This window comes from Camelus ferus, chromosome 10 (assembly GCF_009834535.1).
Source record: "Camelus ferus isolate YT-003-E chromosome 10, BCGSAC_Cfer_1.0, whole genome shotgun sequence".
NCBI classification, from domain to species: Eukaryota; Metazoa; Chordata; class Mammalia; order Artiodactyla; family Camelidae; genus Camelus; species Camelus ferus.
In genome coordinates, this window is record NC_045705.1 from 39,829,774 (window position 1) to 39,854,168 (window position 24,395).

Below are 24,395 nucleotides of genomic sequence, written 5' to 3' on the forward strand. Positions count from 1 at the left end.
AAAGTCAACCATAGAGGAGACAGAAGTGAAGAGACAGAATATTGATACAACGTAATTTATTAGATCAAGTTATTCATGAATTCCTCCTACTACCTTCCTATCTTTGGGTCCCATGGGATACCCAAATATTCTTATATTACATCAATAACTTTGCTTATGCTAGTAAAACATAAACTGTTGCTTGCCACCAAGAGAACTTAACTAATAAAGAATCTTATATAATGAATGCAAATTTTCAAAGAAGTTTATTAATTCCGACTCATGTGGCTACTGCTTAAAATTTGTTAAGCCAGATCTGTGAAGTACCTCTGACATAAATGGGCGGGTGGACACAGGGTCAGAGCAGGCCTCTCCAAACAAGGTATTGGCAGCAGCCAATCAGCCGAAGAACACACTCTGGGAGGCTTAGTTGTGGTAAGTGTAGTCTAACCAGCTGGAAGGGCAAAAGACTGAATCCAGGCCTATACCTAAACTCTTAAGAAGCAAAGCAGAAAAAGAGAAAACCCACATAGTCAAGTGACCGAGATACAGCAGGAACGGAACAGTACTATGCATGTGGCTAGGAACTGAGCAGGGATTTCAGCTGACCTGGAACATGCAAGTACAAGGCAGGCGGTTGTCAGGAGGCCAACTTAAGCAGGAGGTAAAGAACATATGAGCTGTTCCAGGGGCCCATTGTCTTTGGTTTATCTTCTTAGCCTTAAAGGACAAGGCTCCTGAATAGGCAAGAAGTAACAAAGGTCTATACATGGTGTGGCATGACAACTTAAAACAAAATGGAAGCCGCTGAGAGTTTTTAAATGAGTCCATCTGTGTGTGCATACGATTTCACTGTGAGAGGCGGAGGTCTCAGAACCTCAAGATGAGTATTAGCTGGCTTAGCCTGACTGCTACAAGATGCCATATTAACAGTCTTTTAGCTTCACAATCCACACAGAGGGCTGCCGTCAGGATGAGCCCCACTCATACCATGCTCCAATCCTAACGAAGGAAACAGAACCTGAGGGTCACTACCCACATACCCAATCAGGTCAGAGATGAGGTATCTACCACTAAGTACTGAATTGGTATACTAAAGACTGAACTCAGGATAACTTTCTTTTGTATCAGGTTTTCTCCGTAAGCATTTAAGTTTTCAGAATGTTGGCCCATTCTGGAAATCTTTAAAAATGTGATGCAGTTGGGAGTGGGGGCACTTCTGCCTTAATATATTGCCTCTAGTTCTCTGCTGGACTGAAATCCTTTCTTTCGTTCTCCTTCTTCTTCACAGTCTGTTGGGCTGGAGCCACACATCCCTAAGTGTCAGCAGGGTCCTACTCCCACTTGAATTTATCTACTCCTGCCAGGATTTACCTACTTGAGGAGGATTTGCCGTTGCTTGGCTGAGCATCATCACACCTGGAATCCATGGCACCGTGACCACACCACACCTTGACCTCCTGATGTACTAACACTGGGAAGGATGGGAACGCAGGCAAGCACTTACATAGCACTTATTTCTATCAATTAACTTATCTAATCCTCCAATTCTATATCTAATCAATAAGACACCGTCAATGTCCATTTCCAGTGAGAAAACAGAGGTTAAGTAACTTTCCCAAAGCTGTACATCTGGTACAGAGACCATCTTCAAACCCAAATGGTCTGACAGTCTGGCTTAGAGTCCGAGCTCTCGACAACCAAGCTCTACTGCCTTTCAGAATGGCAGAACTCTTTGTTTTCTAATTTTGACTGCTCACCAACAACTCAGAGGCAGCCCAAAGCCAAACTAGACCTATCCACCTTAGTTCCCGAGCACTTCCCTCCTTACTCTGGCCCAGATACTGGGCCCTAGTGCATCGTGTGAACAGGCCTGCAGGTGCCATGACTGAGGAGAAGGCTAAGCTCAGGCTGACTCAGTCAGGATGTTTCTGAGTAAGTGCCAAAGGAGATGTTTGGTACATGACTGATTTAAGACATACTGATGGTTATACGAGACAGGAGGAACCAGATAGGAAGAACAAATCCACTCTAGAATCATCAACTTTGAAGCTGGGGCCTTAGGAATTATTTAATTTCACCCTTTCATTTTATAAATATCAAATGTAGACAGAGAAAGCAAGTGGCATGCCCAAGAGCTCATAATTACTTGCTATCAACACAGACGGTAGGATAACAACGCAAATAACAAAATATTAGCATTTATTGAATGACTACTATGTTCTGGGACTGTAATAAATACTTAAGATACATCAATGCATTTACTTCTCAAGATGTCTTCAAGATTATCGTTCCCACTTAAAAAAAAATTAGAGAAAAAAGAAAGGGAGGCTCAAAGTGGCTAAAACACTTGCCAAAGGTCACAAACCAAAGAGGTGCCACAACCAGGTGTCAAAGCCAGGCCTTTCAAGCCCCAGAACCCATGCTGGTAACCAGCACCACCTCTTGATTCCCTCTCCTGAGTTTTTCCAGGTAAGGCTGAGAAATGCAGTTATTTTCTGCCCTGAAAGTTGCTAGTTTCTCTTTCACAGTCTCACCGTACTGACTCAGATTCAATTCCCCAATTCTCAGAGGGTTTCTAGGTCCCTTAATCTCTTTCAAAACCCCGCTTAAAAATGGGACAATGCTATTTTCCAGTTAACCTATTTCCCAAGAAGTTAGCTAGGGAAATAACACATGTGAAGTGAAAGAGAGGTGCTCTACAGATAGACGGTTATATTATTTATCACTGTGGTAATTTTTTGCTTTCTTGAATTTTCTTTCCCTTTTCACATTCTCTCTCTACAAGACCAGCCAGGTGGTATAGTTCGATCCAGAACATTGGTGATGTTCTGAGTCATCACCAACAGTAGCACTAAGTGGTTCTGACCTGTCACCTGGTTTGCCCTTACCCTGCAGTGACACAGGGCCACCACCTTCAGAGGTGAGGACACTGAAGTGGTGACAGGTGAAGGGGTAAGTGAACAGTGTGAGTGGCCAAGGCCTGGCTATTAGCCGAGGCTTAACAGCAGGCTAATGGCCATGGCAGGATGTCTCAACGGAGCAACTCCTGAGGAAGCTGAGACCTTGGTACCTCTCCCTAGCACTTAATGCAATGCAGGACTAGTTACCCACATAGCTTACCACCACTGGCTCAGAAAACAGGAAGAAAGAACGTCAGATTCATGTTAGCTTCAACTTGGTTCAACTCCGCTTGTCAAAACTCTCTTAATAAAAATAACAGTATCTTCACATTACAGAAAACTGAGGCATAGAGATATTAAGTAACTTGCTCAAGGTCATCCAGCCAGAAATAGCAGGGGCAAGAGTCAGACCTATCCGTCTGGTTCCCAAGTGGGTAACTATTAACAACAGCAAAACATTTGCTTCTGCTCCCTATTAAGATCTGATAAGTATCCAGAAGTCTGTCCTAGTCAACACAAGTTCTTTCACTGATCTTTGAAAACACACCATTAGTATTTCTTCCTTTTGGATTGAAGTGATAACATGTCTGCTTGATCCTCCTTTAGAATACACGGTAGTGTCACATTTTGCAAAAAATAAATGACATCCTGTGGGCCTCAGTTAGGCTGAGTTGGGCACTTCTTTATCCCCAGTACAGAAAAGATGGGGCAGCCTGGACAATGAGACAGAAAGCAGAGGCCCAGGACCAAAGAGACTTGGCCTTACTTTGTAAGTTTTCCTTAGAATCAATCTCACTTGGAACAACAGATAAAAATTAACTTGAGCTGTTAGTTATGAAGACTCTTCAGACCTCATCTTGCACCCTCTCCACATACCTCTGTGCAGCACTTCGTATGAAAGGGTAAAATAAATGACTCACCAAAACTAGGTCTGTAGATTGTCACTGAACAAGGAAGGTACCTGCTGGAAATGTTCTCTGCTCTGATTGACTAACCCACTGGACATTTCAGAAGTCGGAGAGATGGGAGGAAGTATGGGGTCTGGTGAAAAAGCTAAGGACTCAAAGACTATGAGAAAAGTAAAATGGCATCCTAAGAATTTCTCAAACTTTTTAGATGAGTGTGATGAAACTCAAATTGATAATTATGTTAGATTGACCACCTATACCATGCTTCGTAATTTATAAAAAGTGTCCACACATGTTAGATCATTTAATTCCCATAGGAAGAGGAAAGGGAATTAACATTCATTGACCAATACCCACTGTGTGCCAGGACATATGGTAAGCTTCTCACCTGTGTTTTCTTATCTACTCTTCACAGAACCCCAGAGGGACTGGTGGAACCTTCCCTTGTCTATAGATAAGTAAACAGAAGCTCAGAGTGATTCAGTGTATTTCCCAAAGTCAGACATTTAGAGAGACGAAAAGCTGAGATTCAAATCCAGGTTTTCTGACTCTAAATTCCTTGCTTTTCCCCATTATTAGTCCATGATGCCACAGATCCCACTGATTCACACTGAGCATTTACGAATCTAACTGCTTCATTTGTGCACATGCTCTCCGAAGAGTGCACGAAAAATGGAGTCATTAGCTCAAATCTCAGATGTGTTTTAGTCAATGTGCCCCATGCCGCAATAACCATACGTCCTTAATTCACTGGTTCACTCCATGTGGGACTATTCCTGGAAAGATGCATGTGGAGAGCATCTGCTCCATTTTGTGAAGCTGTCAAAGAGCTACATCTTAGTAGGACAGTTGTATTTTCCAGACTTAGGTATCAGAATTGTGAGCAAGCTCTCAGATACCTGGTTCACCAGGCTAAGGTGGGACCTATTTCTTCTGTAAGTACCTGGATCAGGCCCTTGTATATAGCAGGTGATCAATAAATGATTGCTGTTTAGTTTCCTTCCCCCTTCTTTCTTCTCTCAGGCCAGGGCTCTCCGTACTCCAATCACACTCCTTGCTTATGCCTACCATAGGTCACTGTTTACATTTCTTCCTTACCCCGCATCCTCAATTAATCATGGTCCCTTTCTTATCTTCCTAACCAAATTCCACTCATCCTGCAAGGACAATCTAAAGCCCCAGACTCTCCATGAATGTTTCCTCAATCCTCACCGCAGGCCTTAATCTATCCATCCCGCCCCTCCCAAATTCTAAAGCATTCATTATTTGGATTACTTTAGTTCACACTGAATTATAAATATAAAAGTAAAAAAATTATGTGAAAGCACCAAGGCCTACCATTCTTCACAAACATTTCTTTCGTTCTTATACATGCTGATGGCTAAATGGTTCATGTGTGATATTTGTATCTCCCTGCTGAAACTATAATCGTAGTGAGGGCAGGGCCCTCAGCCTACTTCCTTTTTTCACCAGCCACCCCCACCTACACTCCTAACACTGCCTGGCATACAACATACTCCAAAGATGTTTGTTAATGGGTTTTTAGACCTTTAGAGCTAGAGCCACAGCAACAAGAGTTAAGATTCATGAGGAACCCGGGAGACAACAGATGGGGTGACCTGGGCAGAAGGGGGTAAGTGGTGACTAGCTGTTGTATCACACTGCCTGGTGCGACCGACGTGAGCATCTGGAGCTGCCATGCGCTGCAGACCATCCTGTTCTGAACCATCGCGTGCAAATTAAGGAAAGTTATAAACAGGGAGTCTTCTATGCCTACCATATGCTGGGCCTTTATACTCATTCTTCTCTACTCTTAGAACGTGCTATAATTAGGTTCACTGTACAGATAAAGAAAGTGAGGCATAAACCTGTAACAAATCTTGCCCAAGGTCACTAGACTAAATATCAGTAGAACCAAGGCTCACTCTTTTTGACTCCAAATCCATATTTTTGTTGTATCACTACCCTGTGTGCAACAAGGAAGGTAGCTGCTGGAAATGTTCTCTGCTCTGACTAACCCACTGGGCATTTCAGAAGTTAGCTGGAGAGATGGGAGGAAGCATGGGGTCTGATGAAAAAGCCAAGGACTCAAAGACTGAAAAAAGTAAAACGGCATCCTAAGAACTTCTCAAACTTTTTAGATGAGTGTGATGACACATCCCAAAAGATCCACCCCAAACTGGACGTTTATTTGAAGTCTCATGTTTTACCTTCAAAAAATTCATGAAGTTTTTATATTTTAATTCATAACCATCTATTTTTAAAATAAAAATAAGGTTTTAAGTTAGTTATAATGGAGTCAACTTGATGTCTCATGTAGGATATCAAAAGTCAGGTACTCTGTCTCCCTGGAAGCAACCACAGTCCAGCCAAAGGATTATGTCACATAAGGATGGCTGGACAGGGAATCAGGGGATCTCAGTTTTAGACTGAGCAAGCTCAGAAACTCAGGGTGAAAAGCAATTCACTAAGCCTCTCCATTTATTTCTATATTTGAGGAATAAAGACTGAAATGGATGACCTCTAAAAGTCCATGTCTCATCAATGATCTGATTTCACTCATCATAAATTTTGATCTGCTGGGAAATACTGGAAAGATGGCAGAGATGCTATACAAGTCTTTCTTCTGGATAATGATGATCTTTGCTTTTATCACTTAGGTACAGAAAGTTAGAAGATATGATATTAAGAAAGGCATGCAAAGGTAAGTCAAAAGTCATGTTGGGAAAAGAATCAATAATACAAAGTGGCTTCTAATAAACTGGATAAAGACAAGGCACGTGAAAAAATCCATTTATTATCATTTTTATAATCTGTAATTTTATATGATCATGTTTATAGCCTGTATTTTGTTTTTCTTGTGAATCCATTAATTTTCTGGCTTCAAGACCATGCAATTAGTGGCAAAGCAATCTCTTCTGCATTCAAGAATCAAAAAGGTTTGATGTGAAACAGAATTATCACCAAGCTCTTACCTTCATTGTTGCCTTTCTCCATGTTCTAGAAACCTTAATTCCAGAAAAAGTTTCCTAACACCTAAGCTCTGCTTTCATTTTTCCCCTATCAACCACAATTTGGTACTAAGTCATATGCCCAAAGTTTAAAACATAACAGCTATGGAGAAAGTCTTAAAATACTGCATATCTAGAATGTTTGCGTGTGTGTGTGTGAGAGAGAGGGAAGGTGAGGGAGAGGGATGAAGAGGAGGTGTGAGTTTGGTTTACTGCTTTATCATTAGTAATAAGATAATGTGCTTATGCGCAAGTTAGATCTGGAAGATGCTTCAATATCTGCCTTTAAAAGACGGCACTTGGGCTGGGTTGTGAAAGAAACAGAGTAGAGAACATTTTAGTTCAATTTCCCTTCTTTTATTGTATTTTTTTATTTTTATTTTCTTTAATGGAGGTACTGGGAATTGAACCCAGGACCTCTTGCAGGCTAAGCATGTGATCTACCACTGAGCTATAATGCCCTTCCCCCAATTTCTCTTATTTTAAATTCTGAAAACATATGTGTCTATCAATCTCCCATCTATTCATTCTTTTCTTCAAAATTAATGTCTTATTTGAAATCATTTTCAGTGGGGAAAAACATGGAGAAAGAACAGATAAAAAAGAGAAGTGAACGAGGACTAGAAAAATAGAAGTTGGTTGGCTAAATACTGCCAGCATTTGCTGGTGCCAAAGAATATAGTCTGCAGATGTGTTTGTATATTGTCATTGACAAGGCAATGAACCCTTTGTTTCACAGCCAAGAACCTACAAGTCTCTGGGTCCAAAATGCCAACCAGTTCCTAGCCCCACAGCTGCCCTAACTTCCCTGAGTGGCACTGTCTATGTTATTTTTGATTTCTCAGTTTTCCAATGGCTTTCTAACCCTCAGTAATTCTGCAAAGCAAGGGTTGTGTTTGACAGTTTACTTCCTCCCGGGCCTAGGATAATGCTACAACTGTGCGTATCAGAGTAAAGATGAAGGGATATTATCTGTTGCTCTGGGCTAGAGGAGAGAGGGTAGCACTAAGAGAGAAGAATGAAATGAAGAGAAAGAAGGCAGAGGGGAGGTGGTTTTCTGGAAAGCTGGACAGTGAAACGATGGTTCCCAGGCTGACTCTCCTCTGTTCTCTCAAGCCACCTTGTTGATTGGAATTATAAACTCGCACACATTGAAACTTTCATTCGTTTTATAAGGGATTTCCCCCAGCCGACTGGAAAAGAGATAACTTCCTCATAAGTCTAGTGTTCGCGTGACAACTCTGCGGTGCCCAGTCTAACTCAACAAAAATTATTTGCATGATATGCATTTATGTTACAGGAAGAGCACCTCCTGGCCTTGCACTTGGAGGCAGCTGTGCCGCTGCAGAACTCGCTCGGGTCACCTAACTCCCTAAATTATTTCCAAGGCTACATCCAACTATAAATAAGAATCGGATGATTCCTGATTTTAATACTAACCTAGTTTTGAGTAACATAAAAATAGGAATTAAGAATTTAGGATTTGGGTCATCTGACTAAAATTTAAGACACTCTTCTCACTCATATGATGGTCTTAGTCAATTAACTTAACCTCTCTGAAACTTGTTACTCATCTATAAGTGGAGATCATAAATTATTCTGTCAACCTCATATGCTTCTTTGAGAAGCAAATGGCCTCATATATAGAATGTCTATGCAAAACAGACAAACAAACAAACAAAACCCCACTGCACAATTTGTAAAAGGATACATTTGGGATAATATTAAAAGTTAGCATTAAAAATGGCAACTTTACTGGACACTTTTTTTGCTTAGCCATTGTGCTAAGGGTTTACCTCACATTATCTCATTTAAACCACAAACAAACCTAAAAAGGTCTGTGTAACATCTAATTTTACAGAGGCTGAAACCAAGGTCTGGAGAAATTAAGCATTTACCCCAGATTGCAAGTGGTAGAGCAAGGATTCAGACTTAGATTTTTAAAGTAGCTGTCACTCTGAATCTGAGCAAAAGTGCACTAGCCTGAAATTCTAGACCTGCTAGACTATGTCTTATTATTTAACCGCTTCTGATCCAGACCACTCAACTCCCTGAACTTCAATTTTCTTATAATTATGGCATATTAAAACCTGCCTTGCTTACCTTGCAAAGTCATAGTAAGAAAGAATCTAGTTTGCACTGCTTTGAAAAACTGCAATAAGACAGATAAAGATAAGGGAAAGTACTGAGGCAGTAATAACAGTGTAGTGGTGGTTCCAGTAGCACAATAGTAAAAGCACCAGCGCAGTCTATTTTCTGGTGTCTACGCAAGACAAAAATGAGAAACTCCACTGTTCTTCGGCGTGTTCCTGCCAAACAAAAGTATCTAAATGAAGCATGAGAGAGTACAACATATCTACTATTAGCTCATTAAAGGTTTTAAGGGTTTGGTATGTATGTGTGTTTTAATTTTGTTTTGTTACTTGAAAGACTGCTATTATTAACACCGAACAACTGTCTATTTTTCTGTTCTGTTAACACCAATGTTTTGAGCCCTATTTTTGCAATTTCTGGAGTGGGTGAGGCAAGCAGGAGTGGCAGAGGGTGGGCTTATTCTAATGTACAGTAACATGTATCTGTGTTAATACTGCATTTTGATGCGTCAGCACAAATACTTTACAATGAGCAATATTGAAATAAAGAGAAGGCACCCTGCACCTGGTGTTAATTTTTTCATTGACTCCAGATGCCTATGCACAGAAATCATAAGACTAGCATTCAAAGAAAATGCAAACTGCACAAGAGAGGAAGATAAAAAAGATAGCAAGCTTTTGCCTTTTGTTCAAAAACAAAAGTGACATTTCCATTCCATTTTACCAGAAATCTGCAAATGTTCATTCAGATCCAGGCTGTTGCAATTATCCAGGTCGCTACAGTTGTAGTTATTTTCCCACTTTAGGTTGAACATCTCTATAGATTAAGTGTCATCTTTATTCCTTTACTAATAGAAATTCCACGAATAGCCTTCTTCATATTCTTCAGAAGGAAGCAGACTAAAAACTGGAGTATTACAAGATGGAAGTGCAAAGTGAGGCTAAGAGGAATGAAATAGAAAAATGAATCCAACTTGACGGAGGATGATGAGTCAAGTAATATTTAGAATCCAGAAAGGACAAAACATACTTGGAACACCATGAACTAGGGGTGAAACTCATCATTGAACAAATCCTGTTTAGAGCTGACCTAAGCTTATGATGGTTCAAACCTGACACCCAGGGACTGAAGGCAGGGTCTGTGGAGTTGACAAGACAGGTTTCAAGGAGGTATTTGAGACAAGAAGGATTATTTCCTCCTTATCATCTCATTGCTCCCTAAGTTCTTACATTTTAAGTATTTATCAGCCCATAGAGATTTGTTCAGCAAACATCATATTTAAAGCACTTTACCTGGTAGGACTGAAGAATGTAGGGCAAAAAAGCACATGGTTTTGCTCTGCAAAGAGTTTACAGTGTCATGTGGAAACAAGATAAGTCCCCCAAATGCTTATAATACAAAGCAGAGAAATATCACAGGAGAAATAGGGGCGAAGGAGAAAGGCAGGTGGGATTAGGGTCAGAAGTCCTGGTTCCTCTCCTGGTCTTACCATCTATATGATTTTAAACAAGGTACCTAACCCCACTGATCCTCTAAAATGGGGATAATGATATTAGGGCCATTTCATGCTCGAACTGTGGTGATTAAATAAGAAAGTATAGTTTAAAGCAGTATGTAAGTAGGTTTCCTATTCTTCCTGTTCTTCAAGGAGTGTTAATCGGGGTTGAAATAATGAGGGAGAAGGTGTATCATTTGGTTATGCAGAATGAGGGTAGTCTTATGGAAGGGGATTTAAGTCATGAAGGAGAGAACTTCACCTCGATGCCCAGCGTGCTCTGTGGATCTGCTCACCTTTGGTCCAGCTGTTGTTCTGCCCTTTCTTGTAGGGATGGATCTGGTCCCTGGACCACTAGCCACTAACCAGTCCCTGATGTAGTTAAGGTTTCTGGTGGCAGGGACTAGAAAGTCACTTGCACTGGCTTAAAATTTGAACTTTTTAGGTCAAGAGAGGAAGAAACTCGGCAGGCCAGGCACCTAGTGGGTGGGAACGAAGAACTGGGAGTCCTGAAGGACGCAGGAAGCCACAGTTCAGCCTCTCTCAACCACTCACCACTCCTATCAGGCTCCTCTTTCTGTGTCTCTCTTAGGGACCACTTCATTTCTTATCTTTTCTCTTTCTACATTTGTTTAATTTTTTTAATTTGTGCACAAGCTTTTTCTGCTTCTCCATGTATATGTCCTCAGTTCAAGGGTGACAGGTGTTTAACCAGTGGGCCAGGCCATATGTAGTGGAGGTAATAAAGCCAGGTCTGAAAGTGTTCTCTTTGTCCACTGGAGATTCTCCTCTAAAGGTTCTATTGGGCCTGGAGTATTCAGTTCTTTTCTGATTGAGCTGCAGGATTCCTGACCTTAAATCAATGACTCAACTCTCATCCTTGCTGTTCCTGACATTCTTCCTTAATGTTCAAAGAGGAAGATCAAGACTTGAGGAAAGTTGATAAATATCCCTTACTCCATACTGTTCCTTCAAGCCTCAGTGCCTTTGCACCTACTGTTGCACCCTCACTCACCTCTTTTATCTGATAAAACACTGTTTTTAAAGCATCCCAACACTTTCCTCTTTTTTCTTTCTTGATCATCATTCCTCTCCATTCCAAGCAGAGAGACCACTCCTACCTTGATGCATTTACTGTGTCTTGTATATCCTTTGATTACTGCTTCTAGAATGCTGTGCTGTAGTTGTTTTGGTTTCAGTGGTTTTCTCCTTTTTCTAGTGAATGTTTTAAGAAAATGGGCTCAGGAGCCAGATAACTAAGTTTCAAGACCTGGCCTTTCCATTTATTAGCTGTGTGATCATGGGGAAGTTACTTAACCTCTATAAGCTTTGTAAAATGGAAATGAGAGTGCCCACAACAAAGAGTTGTTGACAGAATTGACTGAAATAACCGGTGAAACATTTAGAACAGTACATGATGTACAATACATGTTCAATAAATACTATCACATTTATACTAAAGTATGAAGTCCAGGATGTGTCAGACAGGATGTTCTAATTGTTGGCTAAAGAAATTAACATGTACTTTAAGATTACGAAACATTTGGGAAAGAATGTTTTGCTTCGTTTGTTTTGTATGTAGGGGCTTTGCAAAATATCTGTAGTTGCTATGCTATTCCAATAATAGATGTGTGTCTGTGTATGTAGATGTGCAATGTTAAATCACAATTTTGAGAAATGCTACGAACAGCTCTCACAAGAGAGTATTAAAGTGTGCAACAGAGATATACATGTAGTTGTTTCCTTAATGTTTGTCTCATCCCCTTGAGTGTAAATACCTTCAGGGCAGTGTTTGAACTCAGACTACTTACTGCTATATGTCCAAGCATACACACAATTTATAATACACAAAAGGTATCTGATAAATATTGGTGGAACGAATGAAGAGACAGAAAAATGATGAACCATGTTTTCATAATTAGTAAGTACCTTTACTATTCCCTTCTACTTGGAACGTCCTCTTCCACCAATCATCACTGCATGTCAAAATTCTATTTAATCTTCAAAATCCAGCTGAGATACCCTTCCATGAAGCTTGGCACCCCTTTTCTTACTTCTTATGGTAATTCATGGGTCCTTAAGGCACTCAACACTTTTTATCTGGTGTCAGAGTGATTTTTGTGTCCATCTGAAAATTCCTGGTGGGTAGAATTCCACGTAGGCTTCATCAGAGTTTCTCCTGATTTATTCACTTTAGTATCTCAATCAGTGCTTGGCAAGCTGTATGACGTTTACATTAAATTTAATCCAAATATGATGACTAGTAGCATATGGAAAACCAGCTTCGTACACAGTAGCAAAAGGCAGTAGGGTACCATTTGGGCAAGGGGTAATGGAGTCTCTCTTCCAAAGTAATGGTGTCACAGAGAAGCTGAAGTGTACCCTCAGGTCCTTATTCTGTGCCCAGGACTATGCCTGGGACATAGTAGGGCCTCAATAAAATCTGAGTGAAGTAAATGAACTTATAAGTGAATAGAAACACAGACCAGTCTCTAAGTAAATATCGCTAATTATGGAGCTGTTTTTTACAGACATATCCACTCACTTGAGTGATAAAACAGCAAAGCCTTTGATTTGACTGATACCCAAAGCTACTGACTGTCTAGAAGGAAGCTCTCACGGCCCCAGTGACGAAATTAATTTATGGGACTTCATGAGACAGCTTTTTATTCTTTATTCATTCAATAAGTATTTAGGAGGTTACATCGGTCGGCACTTACGCTAAAGATGTGGAAATTCTGCATTGCTGTTTTATACTCAAGGAAGGCTAGATGCACCTCCTTGAGATTCCAGATTTGATCTCCACCTCATCATTATAGGGTATGATCTGTTATGTGAAATCAAATAATGAAAGTTTGAAAGATTTCATAGTTTGGCTTCCTTATTTCTGCAGACTGTTTTGAGCATTACACTCTCCAGGTATCAGCTGCTTTAAGTTTCCTTTCACCAATGTGAATTTTAGGCTGTATGTGGAAGTTCTCTGGGGGCAGATTGTATTATAACTTGAGATTTTATGTCAGGTTAATTAACAGTCTACAGAACTGCACTGACTGAAAAACCACTTGTGATCTACAGCTTATTGTGTGTGTGAGAGATGGTCCAGACCATCTAGGTGGTTCTGCATTCTAATGATGTGTTAGTAATTCACACGCACATGAGTTGCACAGTCTGTGAAGTTTTCAGGTCAGTGTTTCTAAGATCAACTATATCAGTGTATGCCTATACATCCTGCATATATCATTTTTTTCTATGTATGTTATTTTGAATGAGAACTAGATCTATTTTAAAGGAGGCAATTGACTGAGTTAATACAGTTTTTTAAATTTCCTTAACTTCCTTAACAGTAAAGATGTGTATTTTTAGGATTTATTTGGATGTCCTAAATAATGATGGGTACCATTAGCCAAGAATGCCATATATTCATGTATGTGTATGTGTATGAAATACACATCACTGAGTTTCAAAAGTGCATAAAATATGGGATCTTAAAGCTCTTTTTGCTGAGATCTAAATTATCTATTCTGACAACAAAATAAACTGAGGCTCAATTTAAACAGAATTATTTTCAACTGATGGTAATAATTCAATAATGGCTATGTTTTCTAAAGCAGTCCTCATAAAATGATGATGATATAATGATCCATTTAATGCAAAACTTGGAAGAAATTTGAGAAGAGTTGAGAGACTGGCAGATTCCTAGTAACTTCTGACAAAGGTTAGTGCAGTCAAAATGAAGCAAACCTGAATAAAACTTGAATATGTCTACATGAATGTGTGCAGGGTGGGGAAACAGACACGAGAATGGAATAAAGAGTAGAGAAGCCTGTGGTGGACTACAGGAATTGAATCCAAAGCTATTTTTTCCCCATAAAGGTCTATCTCCTGTACTAACACATTACCGCTCCCACCACCACCCCACTGCAATGCTTTAGTCAGGATTTATTTTTATCTCCAGATGGATTTGTATAGAATAACTTTATGAGGCCAGTATAGACAAAGCTGTTGATGAAAACTGCCCAGTAGTAACTGAAGACTCTGGTTAATTGATTTCACTCATCCCTCACATGCTCACCAAACACTCTTTATTGTGTCAAGAGCTGTGTTAGACCTTAGGAATAGATGCAGCCTGTATTCAAGGAACTTAAGACAGGAAAATAAGAAAAGAAACAAGTAAATGTTAGTTCCCTTCTCCAACTTCCTTTCTTTTTCTCCTCAACTTCAAGAAGTTACAATATAACTAGAGAGACAGAAAAGAAAGCACTTACAATTCAATGCGTTAGGTGATAAATCAGAGGTGAATGCAAGGAACGGAGACGGGAGAAAGTAACTCTGCCTGGCCAGAGAGCGCTCTGTGAAGGAGACACCTGAGCTTCACAAGGGGTATTATCATCTTGATAAAGCAAAGGAAGAAGAGCTACACAGAGCAGATTCCAGTTCAAAGTAGAATAGTTATAACATAATCTGACTTAGAAAACTTCCCACATTAGTTTTTAAAATCCTTTCAAAAATTTTATGTTTTATGTCTTTAACAGTTAAGGTCCACTTACAGAGATCCAACGAGAAAATCGTATTCGATGAGAACTTCAAATGTAGCACAGTCTTTGAAATAGGTGACTCCCAAGTTACAGAGAAAAACAGAATGGCATCTAACTTGAGTCACTTGAAAATAACTTGAATTTCAGAGAAGATTTAACCCAATTATTGACAGAAGCATCTCTCAAGTTTCTATGTCAGAAATAAAATGTTTCTTGAGGGATTTCTAATAATTTTAACAGGTCTTAATTTGTAAAAGTGTTCTCTTATTTCTAATAGATTAAGTAGACCTATTTTAAGGGATTGAGATAAAAAATCAAATATTTTTCTACTCTTCTTCCAAATCTGATTTACCCCCTTTCATCCTATACAATGTAGCCAGACTGGTTGCTCTGGTTGGATAATTATAAACACAAACATTATCTCTTCAACAGAAAACATGATGACACTGACTCAATTATTCACTTTATCTGTCTATACACTTTTAAAAACAAATTTCTAAGCCATTTTTACAAATTTATAAGTAGTACACCACTACTTTACTAAAGGAAAAATCACACTTTTCGAGAGAGGTTTTATGGTAGATTTTTCTTGGATAAGCAAAGAATCAAAATGTAAAAACCAACTTTCGGCTTCCTAATCTATGTTATCAAACTCACTGCAAAAGATAGTCAAGCCATTTTAAGTAGTTTGGGGGGGGGGGATCAACCAGGAAATACACACTGCAAACTGTTTCAAATTTTAATATGAGGAATATCAATCTTGGGCTCTTTCTTTAGTACACGTTACTATTAGAAACTACTGTCTTTAGTGGATAGGTTTGCTGGGACCACTGTTCACTCTTTCTCACCAATCAATGTTTGACCAGATTAATAATTCAGATTTCACACAGAGCAAACATAGACATCATTTATCCAAAACAAGAACTACAGGGAAGATACCACACCTTTAAATGCATAGAATACATGCCATTTATCTATAGTTATGAATGGAAAAATAGGAGAAAAGTAAAAGAATCCCTAGGAAAATACAAGGAAATTTTCCTTACCGGAATAAATGCATGTTGCATAGCTTGTTCACATTGTTTTAAGGAAGCAATAGTATCCCACAGAAGCTGGTAATTTTCAGCCAGGGAAGCACTTGGCCGTTGCATGGCGAAAGCTAGTAACACTCACACTGAGCTCAAAGAACCCAGTTGAAGAAAGGAAAAAAAAAAAAAAAAAAAAAAAAAAACCCTGCAGAACTGTTACATAAACTTCTTAATTAGATTTGCTACACAAACTGCTATCTTAAGACTTAAAAAAAAAAGTTAATCAGAACATTTCTTTTGGGGGATAACTGGGCATGACTTGAACAGGGACAGATGTTTTCATTGGGAAGGATTTTCGTTCCCACACTTGTGAAAAGCAATACCATCAGTGTTCCCCTATCTTTACCCAGGTCTGGCGAAACTGCACATACCATAAGTGTGTGGGGGGAAAGAAGTAGGAGGGAGAGAGATGCAAAAAAAAAAAAATTTCCACCCGAAGATTTGGGTGGCAGGCCATGGAGGTAGAATTTGAGTAGCTTGTGAAAAGTAGTAAAATTGAAGGGAGAGGGTTACATACACACATATATGTACATACACAGGTGTCTGCACTTGTCTGCTGTGCTAGGAATACATGCATTCTCACAGTGTCATTTAATATGTCCAACTCTCATCTCAGCTTAAAATCTAAATGTGATATATTTTCCATCTACAGAGTATCACTGCCTGTATTAATGGCAGAGTTATTTATCTGGGGTTATCTCTACAAACTAATCAGAAAGTTCTTGAGTAGAAAAATGCAGTCAATTATTTATCTTAAAATTTAAGAGTAATTAGAAGATCTTTCCATTGTCTTCAGTGTTAGATAAGAGTCACATTTATTTCCTCTTCTAGGTAGAATAAAGAATGCCAGGAGAACTGAACCTTCGAATACGCTTGGGACCTGAGGGTGGGTTACACAGAATTGGAATGGGTTAATTCCAAAGAAATTGCTTGCACACTTTCACAAAAAAAAGCTACTATAAGCACTGAATCAGATCTCAACAACAGAATACAGCAACACAATTTGAGTGTTCCTTCACCTAAGACAGGAGCCCACAAGGTAAGATGAGGTCCCGGAGCCTCTGGGGGAATGCTGAGGTGGAGAGTAATGCAGCTTATAAGGTACCGAGCACTCAGAAGTTCCAAAGAAATCTGTGGCCTCAGGGCTGGTTACATAGCCAACAATGGGGATATTTATTCAAGTATTTCTAGAGTTAAGAGGTAAACTGAGGGCAATACAAAGCATAACAAATAAACTGCTTTTAATTGACCTAGAAAATCCAAGGAGTTAAAACAAGGTACAAATTGTAGAAAACAGTGTGATAACATAAATGAAAGATTTTTGCTCCATTATTTTTAGATGCTCCATTATTTTTAGAAGAGCTGCACGATTTGGGTTACCTAGTTTTTTGCATTTGTACCCTGTTGATGGTGCATTCGTTCATACTAATGACCTTATGGCGTGCAAGTCTCAAAGACGGGTACCAGCAAGCTTTTCTTCTTATCCCAATTACTTTTCACCTTCGAACTGAAGGGAATTGCAAGTAGAATTGATCTTTCAAAATTTCTACCTGGGCTGATTTGTAAGGAGATTGTCAGGAGGTTATTTTTCCTTAATATTTCACGGGTGCACACCGTAAGGCTACTGCCATTAGACAGTTTGTTTTTCCATATCAATTCAACCAGCCTTCTCTTTTTCTCATTCATGGTGTTCTTCTGTTCAGCTCACACCCACAGTCCCTCCTCTGCCTTCATTCCTGCCCTTAGACTCTTCCATCTGCCCCAGCCACATGCTTCTTCCTCATGCACTGCCGACCAGCCAGCCCACAGCTTCCAGAAAAGTATCCCTTCACTAGTAAATGTTCTGTATTTCTCATCAAACAGGGAAATAAAAATTATTTTCTAAGTTATCCTCCAAAATCCTCCAGCCTATCCTCTCTGAATTCCTTGAGCAAACTGTTCATCATTATTCCAGACTCCAGCCCCTGGGTCTTCTGTCATGTCTTGAGCTTCCTTTGTCTTCCATATATCAGATCCCTTCTGTTTTCCATTTAAGCACATCTTTTAAAAGATCCTTCTCTCCTTACTTTTTGTCAGAAGGGTAGAGAATCCCACAGTCTCTGCATATGGAAACTCTACATGAAAAATGCCCTTGGAATAATGCATTCATTCCTTTATTTATTGATCCAACAAACATATCAAGCATCTCCCATGTACTATACTTTTTGACTGCATTATGGGCAAATGAATATATCAGATGCTGATTTTATCTTTAACGAGATTACAGTTTAACTGAAATGATAATACATGGGCACAAATAACAGAAAGACAAGTTAAAAAAGAGGGTAAGTGCCATAAAAGAGGTAGTATAAACTATTTACAAAACAGTGAAAAAGAAAAATTACACCCATTGGGAAAATTTGGGCAGCTTCATGGAAGATTTACCACCTTGACTAGAGCTTGAAGTTAGGGTAAAATGTGGACACGTAGAGATAGGCAGAGAGCATTCCTAAGGAAGAAAATGTAGAGCAAAGGCAGAGAGAGGGAAAGTAAAGATCATTACTGGTTGTTTTGGAAGGAACATGACACCAAGAAAGCTTAATACTCAGATTCTTACTGGAGTCAGTTTTATTCTGAATAAAGTCAGTGGCTTCCTATTCCTAAAGCTAGTCAGTCTTAGCTTTAATGAATCTTAGAGCATCAATGTGCATAAATGCAGTAAAACTAAACCTCACGAGGTAGTAAATTTCATAAATTTATCCCACACTCTTTAAAATAGGAATATGATATACTTTTGGAGACTTTAGGTGGCTCAGTCATTAAGGTCATATTACTTGATTAATTATTTAGTTTTTTAAGTACATATAGCATGTTTTGCTCTCATGCCCAGTCACTTTTGTAAGTTCTAAATTCTCTTACCTTCAACATTCAAGTGGGGTCCACCATGAATTTTACCTGATCAAATATTTGACATAGTTCAATTTGGCTTAGTTTAGCAAAAGTTTACTGTGCTCTACTATGTGCTAAGCACTGTGTTAGAAACATGGAATACAAAGATAAATATTAAATAATGTCGATCCTCTGCTTCTTTTCAACTAACACTCAGTGCACATTTTGCCTTTGGCCACAAAGTAGAATTTTGTACACATTCTCCTGTGAGCACAATGCCTGATATGTAGTGACTACCATTTTTCTGTTAAACCCTCAGTCACTAGGCCATATGTCCATCATATCTAAATATACTGCCATGCTCTAAATTGGACTACAGGCTTCAGAATGTCTAAAAGTATTTTTTGTATGGTGGTACTGCCATGCTGAGATGCTGTCTGCTGGTAATTGGTTTAACTATAACTTCATGACAATTGTACTTCCAGTAAGAATGGAGTAACAGGGCTTAGATTTACATGTATATCTGAAAAACAAACAAAACTAAACAGAATATATAAAACAAGGAGTTTCAAAAATGGACATCAGACAACAATAAAAAGTGAACTATGAGAGACAGGAAACATACAAGATAAGTCCTATGATCGCCTCATTTACAACCTGAATGTCCAGGCCACATTGCAGGGAGGGGGGATACAACTGGAACCCAGTGGACTTGTTGAATTGAGGAGAAAAAGTTGGTTTTCTGAAGAAACCAAAGCAACAAGGAGAAATAGAGAAATCCATACTTATAGAGATCTCAATATCCTTCTCTGAATACTTTATAGAATAAGCATACAAAAATCTATAAGGATACAGAAAATCATTACAATACCATCCATCAGTTTGAGCCAGTGTACACTTATAAAACACTCCACTCAACAACAGCAAAATACACACATTCTTTTCAAGTGCTCATGGAACATTTACCAAGATAGAACATATTCTGATCTGTATGTCAAATTTTAATAAATTTAAAAGGATTCAGGTCAAAGAAAGCATATTCTCTGACCACAGTGAAATTAAGTTAGAGATCAATAATAGAACAATCTTTGAAAATTCCTGAAGTATTTGAAAACTAAACAACACTTTAAAATAACCCGTCGGCCAAAGAAGAAATCAAAAGGAAATTAGAATGCATTTTGAACTGAATGAAATAAAACCACAACATATCAAAATTTGTTGGATGCCCTCAAAGCAGTAGTTAAGGAAACATATATCACTAAACACCTATATCTGAAAAGAAGAAAGATCTCAAATTAATGATCTCAGCTTATACCTTACACAAATAGAAAAAATACATAGCAAATTAAAAGCAGAAGAAAAAATTCTTTTAAAGATTAGAAGGGAAAATAGAGAAAATAAATAAAACTAACAGCTAATTCTTTGGGAATATCAATGAAATTAATTGATAACCCTCTAGCAAGACTAATGAGGAGAGAGAGAAGAAATATTTTATCAAAATCAGAAATAAGAGAGGTAACATCACTACATAAAGGAAATCTCATGAACAAGTTTATGCCAGAAAATTTGACATCTTAGATGGAATGGAGTAATTCCTTGAGAAATGTAAATTACTAAAGCTCACTCAAGAAAAATATATAAGTAACCTAAATAGCCATATCATATATCTGTTAAAGATACAGTATTTGTAATTAAAACCTAACCACCAAGAAACTCCAGGCCCCGATGGCTTCTGATGAATTCTATCAAATATTTAAGGAAGAAATAATGATAATCCTACACAAACACTTTCAGAAGACTGGTGAGAAAAAAATACTTTACAACTTGCTTTTTGAAGCTAGCATTACCCTGGTATCAAACCAGAAGAAGACATTACAAGAAAAGTATATATATATACTTTAAATACGTTAAATTTTATATATATATATAAAGTTCTAAACAAATTTTAGCAAATTGAACCCAACAATATATAAAGGGGGTAGTATGTCATATTCAATAGGTTTAACCTTTGAAAATTACTTAATATAATTCTTCATATTACAAACATTTAAAGAAATCAACCAACCAACCAACCATATGCCCAACAGGCACAGAGAAAACATTGTGAAAAATCAAGTATCAATTCTTATTTCAAAAAACAAAACAACAAAAAACAAAACCTCAGGACAAGATAAAGATGTCTCTTCTCACTACTTCTGTCTAGCATTTTCTAGGAGGTTCTAGACAATTAAACAAGAAAAAGAAATAAATATTGGTAAGGAAAAAATAAAAGTATCTTTCTTTATATTTGACATACTGTCTATATAGAACATCTCCATCAATTTCAGCAATGCAATCTAAAGCAAACATTAGAATTTATAAATGAGTTTAGCAAGGTTGCAGAATACAAGATTAATATACAAAGACCTACTATGTTTCTTTTTACTAGAAACAAGTAAATAAAAAGTGAAATAAGAAATATCATATTGCCAAAAATAATACCATACCAATAATTTACCATAAGATAAAAAGTATAAAATTCTTAAGGATAAACTTTATAAGACATTTGCAAACCTATGTGCATTGAAAACCACAAATCTTTCCTCAGTGAAATTAAAGGCATATATAGAGACAGAAATAAAGTTCCTGGGCAATAAAACTCAATATTGTTATTGGTGTCATACTCTGAAAATTAATTTACAGATCCAGTGCAATGCAATCCCTATCAAAAACCCAACAAGATTGTTTGTTTGCTTAGTTATTTGTTTTGGAGAAACTGACAAGTTCATTTTAAAATCATACGGAAATTCAAGGAACACAGAATAGTCTAAACAACTTTGAAAAGAAAAAATAAAATTGGAGAAAAAATACTACATGTTTTCTAGACTTACTACAAAGCTAAGGTAATCAAAACAGTGTGGCACTGGTGTAAAGATAAATAAATAGGTCAATGGAGCAGAACAGAGACTCCAGGAAATCAATCCACACATCTACAGACAACTGATTTTCAACAAAGATGCAAAAGAAGTTCAATAGAGAAAAGTTAATCTTTTCAACAAATGATGTTGGAATGATTAGATACCCATATGCAAAATAACAGACCTTGATGTATACTTTTCACTACGTATGAACTCAAAATGGATTACAAACCTAAATGTAAAGCCCAAATAAAACTTCTAAAAGAAAAGAGAATAGCTTTGTGATCTAAAAGGTAGGTATAACACCAAAAGCACAACCATAAAAGAACAAATTAATGAACTGGGCATCATCAGATGGAAAATTTCTCTTCCTTGAAACACTGTTAACAGAATGAAACGACAGGACACAGAATGCAAGCAAAGCTTACAAACCATATATTTAATATAGAATTTGTTTCTAAAATATATAAAGAACTCTCAAAACTCAATAATAAGAAAACAACCCAATTAAAAATGAACAAAATATTTTAACAGACATCATCAGTGAAGATATATAGGTATCAAATAAGCATGTGGAAAGAGTATCAACATTGTGTTGAGAGAAATGAAAATTAAAATGCTACTACACACCAATTAGAATGGCTAATATTAAAAAAAAACTGACCATATCAAGGATTGGTGAAGATGTGGAAGACTGGACCTCTCATACACTGCTGGCTGGAATACAAATGGTACATTTCCTTTGGAAACAGTTCAGTGGTTTCTTAAAAAGTTAAACATGCACCTACCATAATTTAACAATTCTACTCCTAGGTGTTTATCAAGACAAATGAAAGCATATGTTTATTCAAAGATGTTTATGTAAATATTTATTGCAGCTTTATTTGTAACAGTGAAAAACTGGAAATAACAGGTGACTGGGTAAGTGAATTGTGGTATATCCAAACAATGGAATACTATTCAGCAATAAAAGGAATGATGAATCTAAAAATAATTATGTTGAATGAAAGAAGACAGAAATAATACACAGTGTATGATCCTATTCATATGAAATTGTAGAAAATGCAAGCTTATCTCTAGGGACAGAATGGAGAAACTGGGAATGGGGAGGTATGGTGGGTGGGGGTGGGAGTTGGATGGAGGCATTATGAAGAGGCATGAAGAAACTTTTAAAGTGAAGGACATATTCATTATCATAAATGGATGGTTTTCTATGTCAAAACATCAATTTGTACATCTTAAATATGTGCAGTTCATTGAATATCAATTAGACTTCATTAAAGCTATTCTAAAAAATTTCTTTAAAAGTTTCTAGAAAAAACTATCAGAAAATCTCACTTTCCTGGGTTTTATCCAAAGTGACAAGTTCTGTTATCATTTAATAGTGTAATCTTGTAGTTCAATCCATCTCCCTGAGGTGGGGAAGGGGTTAGAAAACACTGACCTTCCAGTAGGAAGGGAAGCAAAGGATATTAATAAATTTAACCAGAAGAAAAGCCTGAAATTTCTTATCCTACTCTTAGTCATGATTCTTGCCCTAATTAGCAGTATGATCTTGGTTCAGTCATTTTGCTTTGACAAGGTTCAATTACTCAACTATAAAATGAAGAAGTTAGACTCAAACATTTCTCAAGTATCATTCAGAGCTATAGTTCAGTGATCTATGGATATATTTTAATCTTTAATAACCCCATTTTCCTTTCAACTAAGCAGTTAACAATTATGGCTTTAAATTCAGCAAAAATATCCCATGTAATTTTGAATTATGCACTATCATGCATGCTGATAATCTCTCTAGAAAGACAGTAAACTCTTGAGGGTAGGCTCCTCCATCTTAAAATTTCTGCTTTCCTCATAATATTTCAAGTTCAGAGCCTACATCATTGTAATAGTGACATTATCATTAGTATTAAAATGGTAAGGATAGAAACCTACCATCGTACTTTTTAAAAAGCTACTTTCCCAGGCAGCAGCCATCTTATCCCTGTGAAAGTATTATTCTCAACTTACAGACAGAAAAACAGGTTCACAAGGCTAATGTAACTTGCTTCACTACTTATGAACTTTGTGACTTTGGACAAGTTCCTTAGTTTCTCTTTGCTTCTTTTGTTTATCTGTAAAATGGAGATAGTAACAGTGCTTATCTCATAGGACTGTTGAGGATTACATGAGTTAATATGTGTAAAACTTTAGAGGAGAGCCTGGACACAGTCACCACTATTACTGTTTGTGAAATTAATTTCATTTTAATTTATTAATGCATTTAATAACAAAGAATAAATAAGTAAGTAATAAAGAAGCAAGATCTAAGACACATTCATATCTTTTGGCTCTCTGTCCAACATACATTTGACCAGTGATCAAAAATATTTAGGTAATTGTAGATTCATCTTTCCTGACCACCATCACACCCCAGACTAAGTGTGTATCTTTCCAGTGTTCTTTCTCCCTGAATCCTGACTGTTTCCTTTATGTTCCTATCTTAATTTGGAATATATTAATTTATTTATTTTTAATTTCTAGTCTTTCCAGCTAAACTGTAGGATCAGAGAAGAGAACCCAATGTACAATCAGAGCCTGACCAGTGCCTGGAATATCATAGACTCTTTCAATGTTC

General features: G+C 37.6%; 1 protein-coding gene across 22 annotated transcripts in view; it reads right to left on the reverse strand.

Moving 5' to 3' along the window:
* The window catches only part of DLG2 (discs large MAGUK scaffold protein 2), a 1,704,777-nt gene that overhangs the window by 657,785 nt on the left and 1,022,597 nt on the right, over positions 1 to 24,395 (reverse strand). Inside the window, exon 1 of one of the 22 annotated variants that reach the window (XM_032488783.1) lies at positions 15,972 to 16,103. The exons of 20 other annotated variants lie outside the window; for them this stretch is intronic. In XM_032488783.1, coding sequence (XP_032344674.1) covers positions 15,972 to 16,076 — 105 coding nt within the window. In that variant the 5' untranslated portion in view covers positions 16,077 to 16,103. Of the gene's footprint in view, positions 1 to 15,971; positions 16,104 to 24,395 lie in introns of those variants that run through there. One more of the 22 variants, XM_006186692.3, reaches the window with a different exon arrangement.